The sequence below is a fragment of the Xyrauchen texanus genome, chromosome 27 (assembly GCF_025860055.1).
Source record: "Xyrauchen texanus isolate HMW12.3.18 chromosome 27, RBS_HiC_50CHRs, whole genome shotgun sequence".
Lineage (NCBI taxonomy): Eukaryota > Metazoa > Chordata > Actinopteri > Cypriniformes > Catostomidae > Xyrauchen > Xyrauchen texanus.
Window position 1 is genome coordinate 26,226,096 of NC_068302.1, and position 21,934 is coordinate 26,248,029.

Below are 21,934 nucleotides of genomic sequence, written 5' to 3' on the forward strand. Positions count from 1 at the left end.
ATTTATTACAAGAGTGACGATAAAAACCTGTCTCTCCCAAGGGGCGTGGTTTGGTCGATGGCACAAGTTAGAGGGCGTGGCTTGTTCACAACAACGTCCTTTCACAGAAAGAACACGGGACGGGGAGTTCGCAGCTGTCATAGACAAGGTCAGATAAGCGCACCCAAAACAACCTCAATCCACATGTTAACAATTCCATTGAGGTCAGATGCCTTGAAAGCGTGTTGATCAACATCTAAAACATTAGAAGCATACATTGTCAGCTATGTAACAAGATTAAAGGGATAGAAAATTATCTTATCATTAATTTAACCTCATGGCATCCCAGATGTGTATGATTTTCTTTCTTCTGCAGAACACAAATTAAGCTTTTTATAAGAATATTTCAGCTCTGATGGACAATTTAATGCAAGTGAATCACATCCAGAAATCTGAAGGTCCAAAAAGTAGATTATGGTGGCATAAAAGTAATCCATAAGACTCCAGTGGTTAAATCCATATCTTCAGAAGTGATATGATAGTTGTAAGTGAGAAACTGATCAATATTTAAGTCCTTTTTTACTATAAAACTCCACATTTGACAAGTAGGAATAGCTGCAGGCTGGAGAACTCCAAAAGGGGTGGGGTCACTCCAAAAGGGGGTTGTGTCAACTCCATAATGGGGAATCACTTCTACTCATGGTTAAGGTTAGGGAAGGGGTTAGGTTTGGGGCTCTCTATATCTTCAATAGCGGTTTGAAGCTCACACCCCTTTTGGAACAACCCTATACCCTTCTCACATTTGACCAGCTCCGACTAGGCGATATGCACGCAGAATGTGAATCACCAAAAAACAAAAGAAGAATATGGAAGTGAAATTCATAGTTAAAAAAGGACTGAAATATTGATCTGTTTCTCACCCACACCTGTCATATTGCCTCTGAATACATGGATTTCACCACTGGAGTCTTATGGATTACTTTTACACTGCCTTTATGTGCTTTTTGGACCTTTATAGTTCTGGCCACCATTCACTTGCATTGTGTGGACCTACATAACTGAAATATTCTTCTAAAAATCTTTGTTTGTGTTCAGCAGAAGAAAGAAAGTCATATATATCTGGGATGGCATGAAGGCGAGTAAATGATGAGATAATTGTCATTTTTGGGTGAACTATTCCTTTAACAAGAATATTTTCACATTCCAGTTGATACCATTTAACGCACACACACCCAGCTCTCCACATGATCTAAAAGAAAATGTGATTCATTAGATCAGGCCACCTTCTTCCATTGCTCCATGGTCCAGTTCTGACACTCACATGCCCCATTGAAGGCGCTTTCGGCAGTGGACAGGGGTCACCATGGGCACTTTGAACAGTCTGCAGCTATGTAGCAAGCTGCGATGCACTATGTGTTCTGACACCTTTCTATCATGGCCAGCATTACGTTTTTCAGGAATTTGTGCAACATTAGCTCCTCTGTGGGGCTGGACAACATGGGCTAGTCTTCGCTTCCACGCGCATCAATGAGCCTTGGGCGCCCATGACCCTGTCACCGCTTGTCTTTCCTTGAATCACTTTTGGTAGGAACTTACCACTGCGTACCGGGAACACCCTACAAGACCTTCCGTTTTGGAGATGCTCTGACCCAGTTGTCTAGCCATCACAATTTGGTCCTTGTCAAAGTCCCTCAGATCCTTACGCTTGCCCATTTTTCCTGCTTCCAACACATGAAATTTAAAAACTGACTGTTCACTTGCTGCCTAACATATCCCACTCCTTGACAGGTGCCATTGTAATGAGATAAATGTTATATAGTAGTTTTAATGTTGTGGCTGATCAGTATATATTTATAGATAATCTATCTTGTGGATGAGGTGCAAGGCCTTAACACATTTTTGATGCCATCTGCTGTCTATTATTATAGTTGCTGATATTTGGAAATAGTTACAGTGATGTGAACTGTATGAAAAATAAGGTTTATTCTGAATGTGAGCGTATACACACAGACCAAACAATGATGTTCACTTTTTTATTTCCTTTAATTTATTTGTCATTAGTAAACCCTGAACCATCTAGTATATTACAGCTGTAAAATCATTCAACATGTATACGGTGTATAGGTCACCATGGTAGCATTCTTATTTCACAGACATTTGTATTTCATCAGTCCAGCGAAGTACCAAGAATCAAATGCAAAACAAACTTTTCATAAAAGGGGGGTGTTTTCATCACCTCACAATGAAGTTGACTTTTTGCCCACAACAATATTTAAGATTAAAGTATTCCAAATCTAAATGAGACCAACATCATTAATTCATTTTCTGTCTTTAGATTACACTGAAATATAAGTCTGGCATCTGATTAGTAATTTAAATATTTCAACCATCATCCTACCAAATGCCTTGACTGTTGCGATTACTGTAAGTCACTGACAAAGAAAAAAAAACCTAACACACAATCTATATTAAATACAGCACTCAAAAATATAGGCAACCAAAGGAAAAACACCAATAGTAAGAAGCCTTTCAGATTAACTAACAGAATGTGTGTGTGTGTGTGTGTGTGTGTGTGTGGGAAATAACAATTCAACTCACTCCTTGTGGGAAAAAGCATGTGTAGTTCATTCACTCTTAACATACATGAGATATCTCTTTTTAACTTTGTTAGAAAATGCCAGATAGGCTGTAGTTTATTTTTTTCATTCTGACTTAGAAATCAATCATGAAATCATTTAGTATACATCTTCAGAGAAGCTTTAGTACGTTTTGCCCTGAGTAACAAGCCTTTAATTAGCAGGATTATAACCAGTGCAATATTTAATATAAGAAGCATGTAACAATAATAAACAGTGGAAAGAGACTAGGCCTTACAGTTTTTGCATACAAAGTGAAATTTCAAACATTTCACCTCTTCGTGCTGATCTTAAGAACCACAGAAGCCCTGTTATTTAACAAAGAAAGCATTACATTTAAAGATAATTTGGTGCACAGAGTCTCTCCTCTAATAACAATCAAAAAAGGTGTTTTCCAGTTTTTCAAATATGCTCTTTTAGAAGGTTTTGTTTAAGTTTGGCTACAATAAACTTACAAGGGTGAAAGTCAAACTCTTCAGCTGTAGAAGTAAAAAGTAGAATATTTGCATGTTGGCATCTTAACTTATTAAAGCATTGTTTTCCGTTTATACATTCAGTTGAGGTTAACAGAGCTGTGGTCTGGAGTGTGTAAAGGGTATGGGGTTAGACGGGGGCCACAGAGGTCAGTTCTTTGCCATGAGGTTGCACTTCCTGCTCAGAAGGGTGTGTTGTTGCCATGTTGTGGCGAATGGTCACCCTCACCATTTGATCGTCCCATTACTTTGTACTTTTTGAAGCAAAAAAGAAAAAGACAGTGGACTGTAATGACAGTATTATCAACATGCACATATTACCCTCATTTTTAGACACAGAAACAGACGGATATACTAGCAAGGAATTAAACAACGAAGAATGCCCAGCTTTTACTAGGGTTGGGTGATTTGGCTAAAAAAAAAAAAAATGTTCTAGACATTTTTCAGCCCATTGACGATATTCGATATACATCTTCTCAATAATTATGTATTTACTCTGATTAAAATTTTTACTTTTTAGACATTTCAGGAGGAACCCTCATTTCATCTAAACAGCCATTGTAGCGAAGCAGATTCAATATTTTAAAGGCATTGAATAAAAATATATTTAAAAAATAATAAAGGCATGTTTCTAAAAGTTATTCACAAAATTAACATAAGGGAGAATGAGATTTAAAAGTTTTCATTAATATGCACTTTTATATTTTATATACAATGAATCTTAATAAAAGCATTATTTACCTTTATATATTTTTACTAAAACATTTGAATATGGTGTAAAAAAACTTAAATCAACTTATTTTTTGGAACTCAGTCAAATATTGCATAATACTACATTACCGTAGGACCCAGTCAAGTTTTTTTAATATTACAATATAGTACTTAATTTATCATCATTATTTTGAGGAGTTGATTTATCAAAAAGCACTATTTGTCTGTCCTTTTTATTTCACTTTCAACTGGGGCTTCTTTTTGCCACTGAAAGTGCTGTTTTTAACAGTTTACAATGTTCCACATTTGGTGAAACGCTGCATCTCCTCCTTTTCTGTTATACCTTCCCATGTCTGTACATTTGTATAACTTGAATGCGAAGCACTTTTCTTTCACAATGCATGTGCACTGCTCTAAAGCACTAAAAAACCGAAACCATTAGCCCCGCACATATGCAGAACAGCACGTCACCCAAATGTTTTGAAGAGCACAGACCATATTTGTCTGTCTTTAATCAACGCCTTCTGCAATTTACTAATAACATATTACTATATCATATGATTAATTGTGCAGCCATGAAGGAATGTGAAATTAGTCTACTGATGCTCTTTATGAAACTTAACGGCCAAATAAAAATATTGCACACTGCAATATTTATGATATTGCTTAAAATATAATTATAATTTATATAATATTTGTATCATTTTATATCCTTAGCAAAATGATCGCGAATATATAGTGAATATTCAATATATCACCCAGCCCTAGCTCTTACCTTCATGTTCTCCACCTTGTCCTCGAAGGATTTAAAGCTTGGCGAGCTCCTGAGAAAATATTTTAAAAATGGTATAACTAATCAAATCTAATAATTTCAAGATTTTGGTGTGTATGGGCATTTGTATTACTCAAAGAAAATTTCAAGGCAATTTATGCTTCTAAAGGAAAAAATAAATGTTTTGATTATGTATGTAACCTCGGTTCCCTGAGACGAAGGGAACAAGACATTGCGTCACTAAGCTGACACTATGGGGAGTGTCCTTCTACATGACCAAGCAGAAACCCTTCTACAATAACGGCAATTCTAAAAATGTTTAAGTGCGCAAAGCTTTTTAGCATTTTAGGCGCAAAGCTGTCTGGTATAAAAGCGTTTGTGCAAACACCATTCCTCAGGCTTTTCTGATTGAGAGACAGAGCGCATCACATTCACCTCAAAGAACTCTAGTGAGTCTGTAGTGCGGCCAGCCTACGCAATGTCTCGTTCCCTTCATCTCAGGGAACCGAGGTTACATATATTACAGAGATGTTTCCTTACGATTGAGTTCACTTGACATTGCGTCACTAAGCTGACACTATGGGTAACAGAGTCCCATCACGCCGCACTACATGAAATAATCCTCCCAGAGTGGAAACATGACACCGCAGTCCCATGGGATGGTGACCGACCAGAGGATGCCGTAAGTGAATAACCCGCACATGACCCAGGAGGGGAACACTCAGAATGGATATATGAACTATAGTCATATAGTATGTATTAACCCTTTCACGAACCCTGTTGGGAAGAATGTTTTATTTCTAATGAAATTGCTTGTGACGTTGGTAAATACAACGGTTTGAATGCAAGTGGTTGTGTAAAATGTACTTAAGAGGGGCAGAAGTATATTTTTGTTGAACAAAATAGCAAGTGCTCTAAACGGAGAGGACTTGCGATGAGAGATACGTTACGTCTAGGTTGTAAAACCTTGTAAATGTGTTTTGAGAGGACCATCCTGCTGCAAAACATATGTCTTGTAAGGACACACTGTTCTTCCATGCCAATGAAGAGGCCATGCTTCTAGTTGGGTGTGCTTTAACACAAATTGTAAGCCAGGGCGATCACATCAACGATCCAGTGAGAACGTTTTTGCTTGTAGAAGGCCACTCCTATCATGCGTCCTCCATAGCACACAAAGAGTTGGTCAGACAGTCTGAACTGGCAGGTGCACTCAACATGTGTGTGTAGCACTCGCACAGGGCATAACAAATGTAAAAACTGTTCCTCATCAGAATTAAAAGGCTTGAAGGTGAACCACCTGCGTGCTGAAGGGATTAAAATCTTAGGCACATAGTCTTTTTTTGGGTTTAACAGTGGCTTTTGAAAGACCTGGACCAAACTCCAGACATGAATTGTTGACTGAGAGTGCTTGCAAATCACTGACCCATTTTACCGAGGTTAAAGCTAGCAGTAATGCGGTCTTAAGAGAAAGCACATGCAATTCAAGGGGGGCCCAGCGAGCACTTTCAGAACCAAAGTTATGTCCCAAGTCGGGACTGTATCTGGGCGAGGGGAATTTAGCAACCTAGCTCTGCTAAGGATTTGAGGGTAGTTCACCGGGTCTTTGCTGTGTGAAAAGCACTAATTAGTGAACAAATTCCATTTCAGTGAGGTATTTGCATCTCGTAGTCTGCGCTCTAGCCGGTAAAAAGGTGTTCATAACCGACGAGTCAGTTCTGGCATGTTTAGTGCACTCTGTTCAGAAGCCACACATGCAGGTCCCACAGCTTGGGCTCCGGATGTCAGATTGTGCCCTTGCTCATCCATTTGCTTGAGAAACTTAGCTTGGAAAACTTGGAACACCACCATCGTGTGGAGTGCTGAACCAGCTTGGCCTGCCTCAGAGTATGCTTTTCCAGCCAGTGCGGACGTTAATAGACATGGCTTGGAAGGATGAACAAGGCATGACTTCCAAGCCCTGCTACTTGCCGGGAAAAGATGTGCTGCTCAAGCCCAAAGGCATAACCTTTGACTTCATCATGATCCACTCTAGTGAGGAGAGTGGAATCGTTGAGCGCGCGAGCTGAATAGGGCGCGTGTCAGGATTTTGTCAGTTTGTTATGAACCTTTGGTAAGAATTGCTGAATTGTCCCTTAGAACAAGGGTGATTTGTGAGCGAATGTCTTGTGACTCATTCCCTCACAGCGAGGGCAGTCTGTCTCCATGAGCTTCTGCGCGGGCATTGCCCTGACAAGACAGCTTTGCACCTAAAGGGGCGGGGCTTAAACACCATAGCCAATTTTAGAATTGCCGTTCTAGTAGAAGGGTTTCAACTAGATTGTGTAGAAAGACACTCGCCATAGCGGCAACTTAGTGACACAATGTCAATTGAACTGAATTCACTTCCTTTTTTCTACCCGTTAAAGACAAGACGTTTTTTTTTTAAAGGTCTTAAACAGATACACAGTGTGAAAAAGCTCATGATTTCCATGCAGAAGTAGTTACGTTTTTCATCATAAACAGTGGACTGTGAACCGGCAATAATTTTTGTTCCTGATACCTTTTAACTTGTTTGCGTCTCTTGTACTGTATATTTATTTGAGTTAACATGAAGCAAATGAGACATTTTCTGATGTTAAAGTATTTAAAGACCTGTTACAAATTAACTTTGTTTAAGGAGAACTTTACCAGAACGTCCCAGGAGCTCTTTTCCATTCAATGAAAGTGAATGGGGACAGGCACTGTCTAGCTCCAAAAAGTAGTCATAAAATTAGTCCACATGAAGCTATTGCATGGCTTCAGAAGCCTTGGAATACAGTGCACAGGTCGTATGGACTAATTGGATGATACATTATTCTGCTTTTTGTCATGTTTGCAGCTTGAAATCCCATCCCAGTTCACTTAAATCGTATGGAAAAGAGCACCCTAGACATTCTGCTAAACTTCTCATTTGGTGTTCCACAGAAGAAAAATAATCAGATTTGAAATAACATGAGGGTAAGTAAACAATGACAATTACATTTTGTGGGTAAACAAGCCCTTACATTTTTTTAAATTATTCTCATGACAAAGTAATGGAAAAAAATGTCCATCTAAACAAATCAATAATTTACATATGTGCACCAACAGGTGGAAAAGAAAGATGTTCATATGCAGAGGGAACTGGAGGACAGAAGTGCTGTTGTATCTGGAACTTTACCTCATTGCTGGCATACTTAAAGAATGATGCATGGAAAGGTTGCTACTGCAGAGAGCAGGTTGGAGGCAGAGAATGAGCAGGCAGCATTAGGCGAGCACAAAGCAGAGAAAAAGAAATTGCAAAGCACAATGGCATTAGAACAAAATTTGACAGTACCATGACAGTACAATTAAAAATTAAAGTCTACAACTGGGACAACAGCTCTGAATACAGATATACAGTGGCCTCAAAAAGTATTTGGACACTTAATGTATGAATATCATTACATTAGATAACAAAATATCAAACCACATGTGATTTATTTTAAAAGATAGCATAAGCATACTTTTAAAGTTAAAAAGAACAACATAGTAGTTACAGATTTAAAATGATAACACAATAGATATACTGTGAGACAAACTGTGATTGGAAATAGTAGACCACATCTATATTACTTGTCTTACTGCTTAGACACCTGAGAGAAAATTGCCTATTGCATCCCTTAAAAAATGACCATAAGACTGGTTGGTTAAATAAAAGTAATTGCAAATATGACTCAAAGTTCTCTTAAAAATGCTGAAAAATTGTATGTTTTGTTTTCTAATTCAATTGAACTAATACATTTTAAAGTGTAACTTTAAGTGTCCAAATATTTTTGGGGCCTATTCATGTGGTCTTCACAGCTACTATAGAATGTTTTTAAACCCTTCTTAAGTATAGGGAACAATACAAAGATGATGTGCGGCTCTCATTAGCTCTTACCCAGAGTTAGAGTACGGCAGAGCCCTGAGCAGCCCAAATGCAGCAGTGTGGAAGAAAACACATCAATAAGCACAACAACCAATTGAAACCTCTATTAAAAAAATAAGACTTAATAGCGCAGGAGAGAGTGTGTGATGGAAGGTGTGAGAAGGGTCAAACAAAGGTAGAAAATGTGATTAGTTACAAAAAACAACATATAGCACAGCCCTGTTTGTTAGTTGGCTCGAAGCTAAAGGAGCTAGTTAGTTAAACAGCAAAAAAGTACACAGGGAAGAGTTGCACAATTTGAGATGTATGCACATATCCAACCTCTTTGATAAGCTCTGTTCCTTGACATGATGTTCAAAACAAACTGCTCTGAGCAATACTCAACACCACAGAAGAGTATATATGCTACTGTAGCCATCTGGTGATTTCCCATGACAAAAACACCTCATTATTACAGCTACTGAGTTTCAATTGCTGTTCTGAAGAACTGGTATAAAGACAAATGGCTGTTGGCTAAAACATGTATTAGAGCAACATTCCCAGTTCGATGCAAGTTCAATTGACGGCATTTGTGGCATAATGTTGATTACCACAATAAATCATTTTGACTTGGAACTTTTCTTTGCAATTTTTGCTTTTTTTTTTTTTTATTTAATTAGAGCCAATCTGTAAATATTACAATACTCAGTTTCAAAAGTATAACCACAAGACGTAAACAATATGAGAGTTAATATGATATTAGTGTGATAAAACCAAATACTAACCTTTTCTTTGAACAGTAATATACAATTTTACTCCATAATCAAGGTAATTTAGTAATCTGCCACAAAAATGGTGATTTAAATAACTGTACAGCTCAAATAATGTGTTTTAACAGAATAATTAATGTAAGTGCTTTTATAAAATTATAAGCTTGACGTTTCTGCCTTTAAAACCTCCAAAAATTGGCCCCATTAACTTTTATTGTAAGTGCCTCACCGAAACCTCGATTTCGATTCTACTCGAAATGAACTGAAATGAAAAACATAAAATGTTTAGTCCCCACTTATAAAACAAACTCACTGAATCAGAGAACAGATACTGTGATGTAAAAAAGGATGAGAGGTTTGAGGGATAGACGACAAAAAAGACAAATGACTGAGATAACAGTTAAAAGATGGAGATGAGATAGCATGCCGAGAAGAAATGTAGAGTTCACCTCATCTCCCCCAGCCTGTTTCTGATAGCAGAGCCCATTGTAGAGAACACGGTTGATGTCATCTGACCAGCCTGAGACAGAGTTTCCTGAGTCCTCTTATACCTACAGAGAGAGATTTTATATTTGATCTTGTATTTTGATCACACCAGGTACTGAACTACAGTAACTGATGGCAACCCAGAACCATAACACCAACACACAATGACACTTCAGAGGTCATTGTATTAGACAAGTTAAAATAGGGGTAAATTATAATCTCAGAGGAAAACGTTCACCTAAAATGACAAACTTTCAAAATAGAAACACTACTTTCAGCACTTATGTCTATTACTACTGCTAATATCTATTATGTTAGGAACCTGACAAGTAAGTCAGCCCCCCAGATAGGCTCTAAATCTTTTTGGCTACCAGTGATTCAAAGTAAATCATGTAATGGTCCATTTTGCCAAAGGAGCCATGTGCTGTATACGCTTCACCAAACCACTCAACCTCCCCGTTATTAAGCCCCATCAGTGCATAATTGGATAAATTTCCCCCAGCCCACTTTTGCATCTTCAATGAAACTATCCAATACATTAAAAATCACTTCTCTAGTTGTGTGGGATGGAAAAGGACAACTAAATATGTGTGCTTTACTAGCTGCTCTCATTTAACTGTATTGCATAGTATAGGATCTGCCAAACAAAGTATAGTAATTGTTCTTTAACATCATTGGTGAGATCAGATTTTCTGCAACTTATGGTGTCATTTGGTAGTGGAATTGAAATTAATTGCATTACAGAACTTTCAACAAACATGATTCTGCACATATTTTGCATAAGTCAAAATGAATGCCTCACCAATGGTGAGGTTTTCCGACCCCATATTAAGCTTCAAGGAATTTACTTGGGACAGTTGTGTGTCTTTTAATTGTTGACCTTTGCTGTTTAAGGCCATCAAGTTTTCATTGAAAAAGTCAAGAGATCTATCTTTTAAGGCTGGATGTTTGTTTTCGAAATGCCGCTAAAATGTACAGGTTTATATGCTATCATTAGCCAGCACATCACCACAAATAACACACTGCGGATGCGGTTCAGCAGATGTTTCAGCTACTGTAAATCCGAATGAAAGGTAACATCATATTTTCAGTTTTTTTGTTTTTCATTTTAAAATGTAGATGGGCTATTGCTAACAACAATCTTGTTTTCACGGGTGACAAATGCATCAATGTGGTAGATAAACTGCTATCGCTGGTGTCTGAGGAGGAAACCTGCTGCCCGAGATTAAATAGCCTGCTGTAACCTCCCCCTGCTGACGGAATCCATGAGGGACATCTAGATCTTGTAAAAATTTTGTAAATATTAAATAATGATTCCAAAACACATTTTATGATATGTTGTTTACAGTATTTATGATCACATTTTCACTATAAAACATAAAATGTATAATAAATAAATAATTTTAAATACTATATGTGTGTTCATTCCCCAGTTTGAGAACCACTGTAATGGAACATATGGTTAAGATTTTTTAAGTCACAGGGTCAGTAATTCTGCTCTCTCCATCCTCAAAGAAGAATGCTATAAGAAACTAAAGGAAAAAACAATATGCCTACTGACAAGAGAAGCCGTAAAAATGAATTCCACATCACATATCTGCTGACTGAGCTCACAGACCACTTGGACTCCTCGTTAGGAACATTTCTAATTGAATTAATGAGCCTGTGCAACAACAGGTTCCCATAAGGTCAAGAAAAGTAAAAGCTCAGGTCTAACAATCTAGACACTGTCTAGAATTTATCTGCACCAGATGCTGAAGTCTAATTGACAGAATCAAACACACATTCTCATCCTGAATTCACATACATCCCCAGATACATAGAGAAATGTGCACTATTCACTCACACACACACTTTTCCAAATATATACAAACACCCTCTCAGTTTCTGTCTCTCTCACACTTTCATGCATGTAAGCTCTAACACAAACAAGTGCACAGTCACAGAGACTCCATCACATGGTCCACTAATGGCATTACCTCTATGGTTAAGCCATTTTGCATCTCCAAAACCCCATCACGTGTTCTCCACGTCAGCTTTCTCGACATATGTCCTGAGCACAAACACTGCACCCATCCCAGACTACCTGTCCTTCCTATGTAGGTCTGAGATCAGACATTAATCGCAGAGCACTGAGACCCTGTTTAAACCTGGTATTAAGATGCATTTCTGGTGATCTGATCACAAGTGGTCAGTGTTAAATACAGGTATAAACGGGGTGTAAACCACAAACGGAGGTAGTCAAAAACACGTGTCCACATCACATTTGAGGTGTAAATGCCAATTTGTCTCTCCTGACCACACGTGATTGGATCAAAAGAGACACATCTTAATACCAGGTGTAAATGGGGTCTAAGATCTCAAACACATGTCTGGGATATAGAGGGATACATCATGGCTTTGGCAGTTGCCATGGAAACGCTGTTAGTGTCCCTGAGAACAACAACAAGCTTCTCAGTGACACTAGTGCAGTTTCTTAAACAGTAGTGACAATAATGCTGTTACAAGTTTTAAATCTCTCAATCTAAAGTGAAGAGAAATTAATGCTGACAGTATTGTGTTAGTTGTATATTACTGTTGATGTAGGAGGTCTTGAGACTTAAGATCTCAGTTTTACATTATGGACTATATCTATGTAATAAAGCTGTGCTGGACGTTTTCATTTTGGTTATTTATGGACAAACAGGCCAAAGTTTGCATGGAAAACCTGCCAAAATTCTTAGTGCAAATGCATTTACTTCACAATAGAAATATTATTTCAAGACTCACCTCTTGTTAGAGCAAACCTGAACTGTAACAATGTTATAAAGATTGATACAAAAAATTATAAAACTATTGAACATATGAATCAAACTCACGCATCAGAACGACTAATGTCCTCCAGTGTGGCCGAAGCTGTAAGATATCTGCAAACAAAAATGTCCCCATTATTAGCATTTAATACATACAAAGGGTCTGTTTAAATGCTGTGAACTGAGCACATTAAAACAACTTAAAATAAGGAGGACTGCCTGACTGAAAAAACAACAACAGCTAAAACCAGTATATTGGTCTTTTTTCAGAGTCACTTATGATCCTTTCGAACCCCGGTGCATTTCTGTAATTGTGGCATAATCACAAATGAGCACAGTACACATTGAGGACAACACAACTTCGCTATACTTGTGTGTTTGTGTGCACACAAGGACGTAAACAATAACAAAGAAATTAGAATGGTACTGCGCATGTATGGCCCTGAAGCATTTCCGGTAGCTGCATTTTTATAACGCAGAACAGTCAAAATAAAACGACTAGCGCAAATTTTAGAGTCTAGTTAAACAGAACAAATGGGATATTTGCAAAAAACTGAAAATAAACAATGAGGTGTCATTATCGGATCCTTAAAATAAGACTCCAAGTCAACACATTTTCAAATGTTGAACATCAAATGTTTACCAGAAGTAACTTATCCCGACGTGTTGTTGATACTGAGAGCATGTACGTCGAGAGAGGCGATGAAAGGGTATCATAGATTAGCAAGGTCAGGAATATTAGATCACTCCTGTTAGAAATAACGAAGCTGTTAACGCTGCGAGCATGTGACTTGCAGACACGGCAATGGTTTTCTTTTTAATTATAACAAAAACTTTCCCTGTGTCTCTCTTTCCTCAGCAGTAGCTTCTATACTACTCCAGCAACTGAGAACTTGGCAGTGCGATATTGTAGATATTGTTGAATTTTGTATGACAAAACACCTATGTTCCTCATTTGGAAGTCGCTTTGGATATAAATATCAGCTAAATGACTGTAAATGTAAATGACTTGCACAACTTCATTCATTATAATGGGAGCGATCTATAGTCACTTTTAGAGTCCGTAAAGAAATATGAGTAAGTTAATTATTACTATCAGTTGGCAAAAATATAATTCACCTAACAAGATGTGTGCTCCAGTTGTTAATACTGCACGTATCCAACCAGCCGTCTCGCTTCGGCAGTTCACGCGTTCATTTATGGTTGCTTTTATTGGAAATCGAAACGTTTACTTTCCATTAAATCCAGGCATCCAAGGAGCATCCAGCCACCGAACAACATGGTCCACATTTTAATAATGACATTCTATAACAATCGTATTAACGTAGTAATTGTGTTAAAGTCACAATGAATAAAGAGCCTCCTGCTGTTGTTTTGAATAAGGTTGAAAAATAACCGGAAATGCTCAAGGAACAAAGACATCACTTCCTTACACCAACAAATAGCCCCTGAAATGGTCTATATCTGCTGCTCGCATACTGTCTTTTTTTTAGGAGACAGCTGGTTGTGAGCTACGCTTTTGCAGCCCTGTTTACATTCCCCTGACACTTATGATGCAAGTGTGTGTTATTGTGCCACTGATGAAGTCGTCATGCTGAAATCAGCAAAAACGCATGTGCTATTTAGTTAAGCTGTGGACCCTAGTACAGGTTGCATTTCAACCAAGCTCAGACCACCTTCTACAGGTAGTCTCAGTTTCGGAAAAAAGCGCTCATATTAACAATTAATGCAATCTGTACTCCGATTCGGACTAATCGGCCAGTGTGAAAAGGCCTTTTAAAGAAGCAGCCAACTGCATTTACAGTTTAGACTCGCAGAACTGGATGCATATCACTTCAAAAACAATCAGCCCATGATGTTGATAGCCTCTTAAAACAGGTCTGACTACTCCTTCAAGCCCAAATACTTTGGCACACCCTTAGCTATCATTAAAGCCTGTTTCTCACTATAGGCGAGTCCTACCATAGAAAGCTTTTATGTTACACGTACACATCATGAAGGTGTGTGTGTGTATACATATTACCAGTTACTGTTACTATTACAGTGTACCAGTTTTGACATATGATCTGCTAAAGAATCAAAAACCCTCACATTTCCCACATTTTATTTACATAAACTAAACAAGTCTGATATCACAATTTGGGCAATTTAATGTATTGTAATGAATGCCATTCAGGTTGGTTTTGTCATCAGACTGTTGTCCATCTGTATTAATGACTCTGTGGGTGTGGAACGTCTGTTTATTCTGCTTCTAAATTAGCTCAATAAGCACAGGTGTCACTGAACCACCAAGACTAAATCCAGACAAATGGCCAGCTGATCTTAGCATCAACAGGAAATGAGAGAGAAATGACAAAGCTGATAGTGTGTAACACTGAAGTTACGTCATGGTTCCCATGAGCACTTCAGAGAGCTTTAGAATTAACATTTTTATAGCAATATGAAGACCATTTCTTACTAATTTGGTTTGATATGTGAACTGATGCTACTTATATTAAGGAATTATGGTGTCATGATAAAGGTAGTACAGGAATACATTTGCAGAAAGAAGTATAAATATGTTGAATGGACATTACTGTAGCCAAGGAAGGTCAACCACAGTGGCAGGTCACAAGTCCTGGATAAAAGCGTCTGCCAAATGCATAAATGTAAATGTAACAAGGTGGTCTATAATACCTGGACAAATCTAGATTTAGTTGCTCATTCATTTGCACTGTTGAGGGATTCTGTGGAAATTCTGAAGGCCTGATGGGGTGGAGCTCAGACTCACGTGCTGCTTTGGGCATGTCATTTGTGAAACAGTTGTCACACTTTGCTTGTAAGCATCAAGGAATAAATTCTGACTGGATAAACTTTTCATTTTTCTCTATTTGTTTGTTGATTAATTAAGAGTGGAAAGTGATTAAAAATGCATAGGCAAAAAGGTGATTGAGAATGAAAGGAGGAAAAATATGTATTTATTTGGCATGTTAGGCCAGCAGAGAATTGCTGGCACTGAGAAATAGCCACTGGTTAACCAGTAAAATACAAGCGTTCTTTTGTGTTTTTGCAGTGCATTATTGTATTTGTCTATTGGTGTGACTTAGTTGAAGATCAGATCAAATCAAGAAAATCCAAAGGGTTCACATACTTTTTTGTATTTTATGTTTAACTGTATTTTTGTTAGGGCTGCACGATTTGGACAAAGTCATATTGCGATTATTTTGAAAAATATTGCGATTTGAACGGTGATTATGATTGTAATTTTAAATTACTTAAAAAAAAAAAAGGTCAGTTTAACCACAAACAAATAAATACATTGAAACAAAGTCTTCTTCATATCCAAATGTTACCATCCATCGTGTACCTGTTTTTGTCCATTTTATGATAGGGTACCAGCCCACTAATCATCATCATTAGTTTTTAAAACACAGTCAACTTCAATATTAGGGATGCTCTAATCAGGGTTTTAACATCTGATACCTATCTCTAATGTTCTTTTCATCTCCTCAATCAATGCTGATCATTTAACGTTTTATCAGCAGCTCTGTCAAAACTGGTTATATGTAAGCTTTCTGCTCAATGTCACTGTTAACTACATTTCCCTGTCAGTAAAACCATAGCCGTTGCCTAGTTTTGCTGCCAGTCAATAATTCAGTATACACAAAATATAATTTTAAAATATAAATGTTACTCTTTATTCTAGGCCTTAAAAACTTGTAGCCTTATACAAACTATTATTTACTGTATATAAGATAATCCTAAATAATGAGGCTTAATGTCAAACTGAAGTTCAACTGATAACCCATTGGTGAAATTACATTTAAAGTTAGTTTGTCACATTTTAATTTAATTATTTGTATACATTATTTTATTATATTTAATTTAGCAATACACTATATTATAGTAACTAAATATTTTATATAGATTTATTATATGTATATTCCTTCCTTTTCATTTTGTTGTATGTTGGTCATATTAGTTCCGCTTTCACGTGTTTCCGTGGGGAGTGTAATAAGGGCGACACGCTCTCTCGTGAGGTAAATGTTAGAGATGTTACTGGACTCTACAGGGATTACGGTTAATGCTGTTTGCTCAGTAATCATTTAATAAAGATGTTTGAATTATACCCCATCTTGTATTCTTGCGTTATTATTATGATACCTATGCCTTGCGGAGACGGAGATGCTGCTACCGCAGATAATAATAAAAAACACTTCACGCAGGATGCGCCAGTTTACTGTAAATAAAGCGTTTAGCGCAAGTAAGAAAACGGAACCGAACTCAGAGCACTTTTGTTACTCTACGTTTATGCATTTGGCAGATATTTTTATCCAAAGCGACTTACAGTGCATTTATTACAGGGACAATCCCCCTGGAGCAACCTGGAGTTAAGTGCCTTGCTAAAGGACACAATGGTGGTGGCTGTGGGGATCGAACCAGCGACCTTCTGATTAACAGTCATGTACTTAACGGGCACTAAGAATAGAAATGAAATAGAAAAAAAGAGAGTTGCAAGTCCACACATAGCAAGCAAAATCACAAGACCAAGCAACTACAGGCAAATGAGAGAGAACTCACAAATTCGAAGAGGAAACTCTACAGTTCAAGTCTCCAAGAGTTTGTGAAGTTCTCAGACAGTTGAAATTAGAAGTTCCCATACACCTTAGCCAAATACATTTAATCTCAGTTCTTCCCAAGTCCAAATAGTAGAAAACATTCCCTGTCTTAAGAATGTGAAATGTCAGAATAATAGTAGAGATAATTATTTCTTTCAGCTTTTATTTCTTTCATCCCATTCCCAGAGGGTCAGAATTTACATACAATTTGTTAGTAAGTAAAGTCATTTTTATTTGTATAGCGCCTTTCACAACACACATCGTTTCAAAGCAGCTTTACAGAAGATCAGGCATTAACAGAAGATAAAACAGTAATATAGTGTCTTAATCGTCATCATTGTGTAGTTTGATTAAAAACGATTGTGAATTGTGTTTAAAAATAAGTAATTCAATAATAATAGTATTTATAATAAAAATGTATAGTATTTGGTAGCACTGCCTTTAAATTGTTTAACTTGGGTCAAATGTTTTGGGTAGTCTGCCACAACCTTCTCACAATAAGCTGCTGTAATTTTGTTCCCATTCCTCCAGACAGAACTGTTGTAAGGGAGTCAGGTTTGTAGGCCTCTTTGCTCGCACACGCTTTTTCATTTCTTTTACACAAATATTCTATCGGCCTGAGGTCAGGGCTTTGTGATGGCCACTTCAATACCTTGACTTTGTTGTCCTCAAGCCATTTTGCCACAACTTTGGAGGTATGCTTGGGGTCATTGTCCATTTGGAAGGCCCATTTGCAACCAAGCTTTAACTTCATAGCTGATGTCTTGAGATGTTGCTACAATATATTGCATAATTTTCCTTCATCATGATACCATCTATTTTGTGAAGGTTACCAGTCCCTCCTGCAGAAAAGCACCCCCACAACATGATGCTGCCACCCACATGTTTCATGGTTGGGATGGTGTTCTTCGGCTCGCAAGCCTCACCCTTTTCACTACAAAAATAACGATGGTCATTATGGCCAAAAAGCTTCATTTTTGTTTCATCAGACCAGAGGAAATTTCTCCAAAAAAGTAAGATCTTTGTCCCCATGTGCATTTGTAAACTGTAGTCTGGCTTTATGGCGATTTTGGAGCATAGGCTTCTTCCTTGCTGAGCAGTCTTTCAGGTTATGTCAACATGGGACTTGCTTTACTGTGGATATAGATACTTGTCTACTGGTTTCCTCCAGCATCTTTACAAGGTCCTTTGCTGTTGTTCTGGGTTTGTCTTGCACTTTTTGTACCAAATTACATTCATCTCTAGGAGACAGAATGCATCTCCTTCCTGAGCGGTATGATGGCTGTGTGGTCCCATGGTGGTTATACTTGTGTACTATTGTTTGTGTACAGATTAACATGTAAGATTAGCATTTGGAAATTGCTTACAAGGACGAAACAGACTTGTGGAGGTCCACAATTTTTTTCTGAGGTCGTAGTTGATTTCTTTTGATTTTCTTATGATGTCAAGCAAAGAGGCACAGAGTTTTAATTCTTGAAATACATCCACAGGTACACCTCCAATTCAGTACACCTCCTACCAGTAGCTAATTGTTTGAAGGCTTGACATAAATCTCTTGAATTTTCCAAGCTGCTTAAATGCACAGTTAACTTGGTGTATGTAAACTTCTGACCCACTGGAATTGTGATATAGTCATTTAAAAGTTAAACAATCTGTCTGTAAACAATTGTTGAAAAAATTACTTGTGTCATACACAAAGTAGATGTCCTAAACAACTTGCCAAAACAATAGTTTGCTAATATGAAATCTGTGGAGTGGTTAAAAAATGAGTTTTAATGACTTCAACCTAAGTGTATGCAAACAACTCAATATATAAATAAATATATAAAAACAATAATAATAAAAATCCTAATATATATATATATATATATATATATATATATATATATATATATATATATATATATATATATATATATATATATATATACACACACACAGAAATATAAAAATTAACAAAACATACAAATTTTGTTTTTAAAAAGGGTTTAGCTAAGATGCTTGTGAAAGAACACAAAAGATTATCTTGAGGAAAGATAGGATTGCAAAGATATTAATTAGATATTCATAGCATATGCATTTTATAAATACATAATCGGTGTGTATAGCTGACACTTAAAAACACATAGGAGGTCAGAGATGATAGGCCGATATTAAGGTGAATGTCAAACAGAGTGGGAAATTTATCAAACAGGAGGAACTCACGCATTGGAGCACTGGACTTCGTGCCAGCCCTTGGTGAAGTTCTGTTTAATTTCGGTGAGAGGACTGAGGCCAAGCCTGCGTTTCAGCTCTGCGGCGTGCCTCTCTTTTGCAGTGAGAACCTGCCTGAGTGTCTGAATCTCATCGTCCACCTAACATAAAAGAAATGCCAAAGAAAACAAAACATTCTTTACAAATTTTATAATTAAAGAATAAAATATAATCTTCCCCCTTAACATCCTTTTGTGTTCCATGTAAGAAAGAAAGTCATAGGGATTTGACATGAGAGTGAGTAAATGCTGACAGAATTTTCATTTTTGAATGAAGTATCCCTAAGATGTCTGCGTAATATATTCACACATCTTCCACATTTATTATGATAGACCAACCAAACACAAGAGATGAGGGTTAACTGCTTGCTACTCAGGGTGCAGTATGTGGTACCTTGGTGAGTTCCAGCTGTAGTTCTTCTGCCTCTTCCAATGTCAAGCCTGGTGGCAGAGTTCCTCCACTGGCTACATCTGTAGATGTCATTGTAGAATCTATACCTCAATTGAAAATGTGGGGATTCAGGACATATGAGCTTAAACTAATGCCGACACAATGTATCTTTAAAGTAGGGACTAAAAATGGTTCAAGGAACAAAAACCAAATCACAAATTATCTAAATATTTTGCAGGATGCAACCAAAACAGGAACAAAGTCCCTTTCAATTGTTCGGGAGAGAACATTTTATTTTTTGTTGGTAACCGGTTAATAACCTGTTATTTTTGTTCCGATAATTTTTTTTCATGAAACCAAACACCAAAGGGTTTTAGTACTGTCAATGCACACATCTTATCATGTGGCTTGTTGAGCGTGTTACCACAGAGACATAGTGCATGTGGAGGTTCACACTATTCTCCACGACATCCACGCACAACTCATCACGCATTTATCCCATGTGACTCTACCGTCCCTAGCAACCGGGCCAATTGGGTTGCTTAGGAGACCTGGTTGGAGTCACTCAGCACACACCCTGGATTCGAACTCGCGACTGGCCAGGCCTACTAAATTTATATACATGACTAATCCAGATACAAGGAAAAATATCAAGATAAAAAGGTACATTTCTCAGTTGTTTCCAAGTCTTCACTGAATTATTATTAGGTATGTTGCATTAATAAAGATTTGATGCTGCCTGGATTTGACTGAGAAGCAGATTTGTAATTAAAACAATTAAAATAAAAACTTTATTTTATATAGGCTTATAGGCTCCTGTATCCTCCTGAGACCGTCGCATGACTTCTGAGTGCATTTTCCATTTCATTTTTTTATTTGTACCTAGTAGCACCAAATAAACAAGAAAACAAATATAATATTTTAATTTATTTTGGGTGAGGCAAGTTTATCCCTTATTTTCAGATTTTCGTAGCTTGTTTCTCTTGTGATATATGGCAACACTGCAACTGTTATTTTATAACCGTTCTTTTATTTCGTTCTAACCGGTTCCCAATATGAAAGGAGTCTGCAGAACGCCGAAACCGGAGCGAAAAAATACAATTTCTGCTCTGAACGAAACGAAATTAAAAACATAACATGATCAGCTGTCCCAAACAGGCCTAATACAGACCTGGAATTTAATATAACAAGAATTACACAACGACTAAAGAGTTTAAAACACACCAAATTAAAGCCAATTTAACCAAACCAGCACAACATATATTTTAACAGCTTGGATAGCTGTAATAGCTTCACTATATGACACCGCCTTTATAACCCTTTTGCAGACTCTTTGTTTTGCACTTTTTATTAGCGCCATCCACCTAACAGACGCGCATATTTACTGCACCTGCTCAAAAATACACAAATCTCTCCAGCTGATGACACCTTACCATGCTCAGAAGAGTCCATTATTTGATGGAATATGATCCTAGATCACGTTTACTAATGAGTAAATAAATGTCAAGGGGTTTGTTATCTGGTAGATAGAAAAAGAGAGTTGACCCTCGTTGAATTCGACCACGTACACAAGATGATTTCGCGACAAGCGCGAACTTCCGGAGCGCTGGAATGACGTCACTATGCTCTGCGCTTGCTTCTTCTTCTTTTAGTATGTATGGCAGTTGGCAAACCAGCTTGCAAGTGCATTACCGCAACCTACCGGACTGGAGTGTGGAACGGTAGATTCTCTGCGTCTTCTTCTTCTTCTTCTTCTTCTTCTTCTTCTTCTTCTTCTTCTTCTTCTTCTTCTTCTTCTTCCTCTTCTTCTTCTTCTTTTTTAGGTTTTATGGCGGGTTGCGAACCAACTTAATAGTTGCATACCGCCACCTTCTGTGATGGAGTTTGAAGATAATCTATGTTTCTCCCTATTCCCTATATCCTATATTTTAATCCACTGCTCCTAATAAATCTTATTATTGCATTAATTTGTTTCCCTGCATTTGGACCATCATATAATATATTGCTTATTATGAATTATTGAGTTCCTAAGGTTTGTAATTCTTCCTTAAGACTCCTCCTTTCTCTTTCATATGCAGGACATAGCATCAACACATGCACTACTGTCTCCTCTATTGCACCATCCTCACATAAACTTGTATAATGTTTCCCTATGATGTGTAATGTATAGTTAAGATTTGTATGTCCT

At 37.3% G+C, this 21,934-nt stretch overlaps 1 protein-coding gene and 1 long non-coding RNA gene across 10 annotated transcripts; one reads left to right on the plus strand and one right to left on the minus strand.

Moving 5' to 3' along the window:
* The first annotated feature begins 55 nt into the window (after window positions 1-55).
* LOC127620976 (uncharacterized) lies at window positions 56-8,472 on the plus strand. The gene is made up of 3 exons (XR_007967827.1): window positions 56-148; window positions 7,429-7,547; window positions 7,680-8,472. It is a non-coding gene; the product is annotated as an uncharacterized LOC127620976 (long non-coding RNA).
* LOC127620975 (tumor protein D54-like) lies at window positions 1,983-21,409 on the minus strand. Of its 9 annotated transcripts, none has more exons than XM_052094354.1 (9): window positions 21,180-21,386; window positions 19,750-19,853; window positions 19,309-19,457; window positions 12,572-12,619; window positions 9,677-9,778; window positions 8,491-8,514; window positions 7,750-7,794; window positions 4,575-4,623; window positions 1,983-3,342 (listed from the first exon to the last, which is right to left on the minus strand). In XM_052094354.1, the coding sequence occupies exons 1-9, from the start codon at window positions 21,196-21,198 to the stop codon at window positions 3,271-3,273; spliced, it is 612 nt and encodes a 203-aa protein (XP_051950314.1). In that variant the 5' UTR covers window positions 21,199-21,386; the 3' UTR covers window positions 1,983-3,270. The 9 variants fall into 9 exon arrangements, with proteins under 9 accessions (XP_051950314.1, XP_051950315.1, XP_051950317.1 ...); XM_052094355.1 differs by having other exon boundaries at window positions 19,750-19,847; window positions 21,180-21,385; XM_052094357.1 differs by lacking the exon at window positions 12,572-12,619 and having other exon boundaries at window positions 21,180-21,409.
* Between the last annotated feature and the right edge of the window lie 525 nt (window positions 21,410-21,934).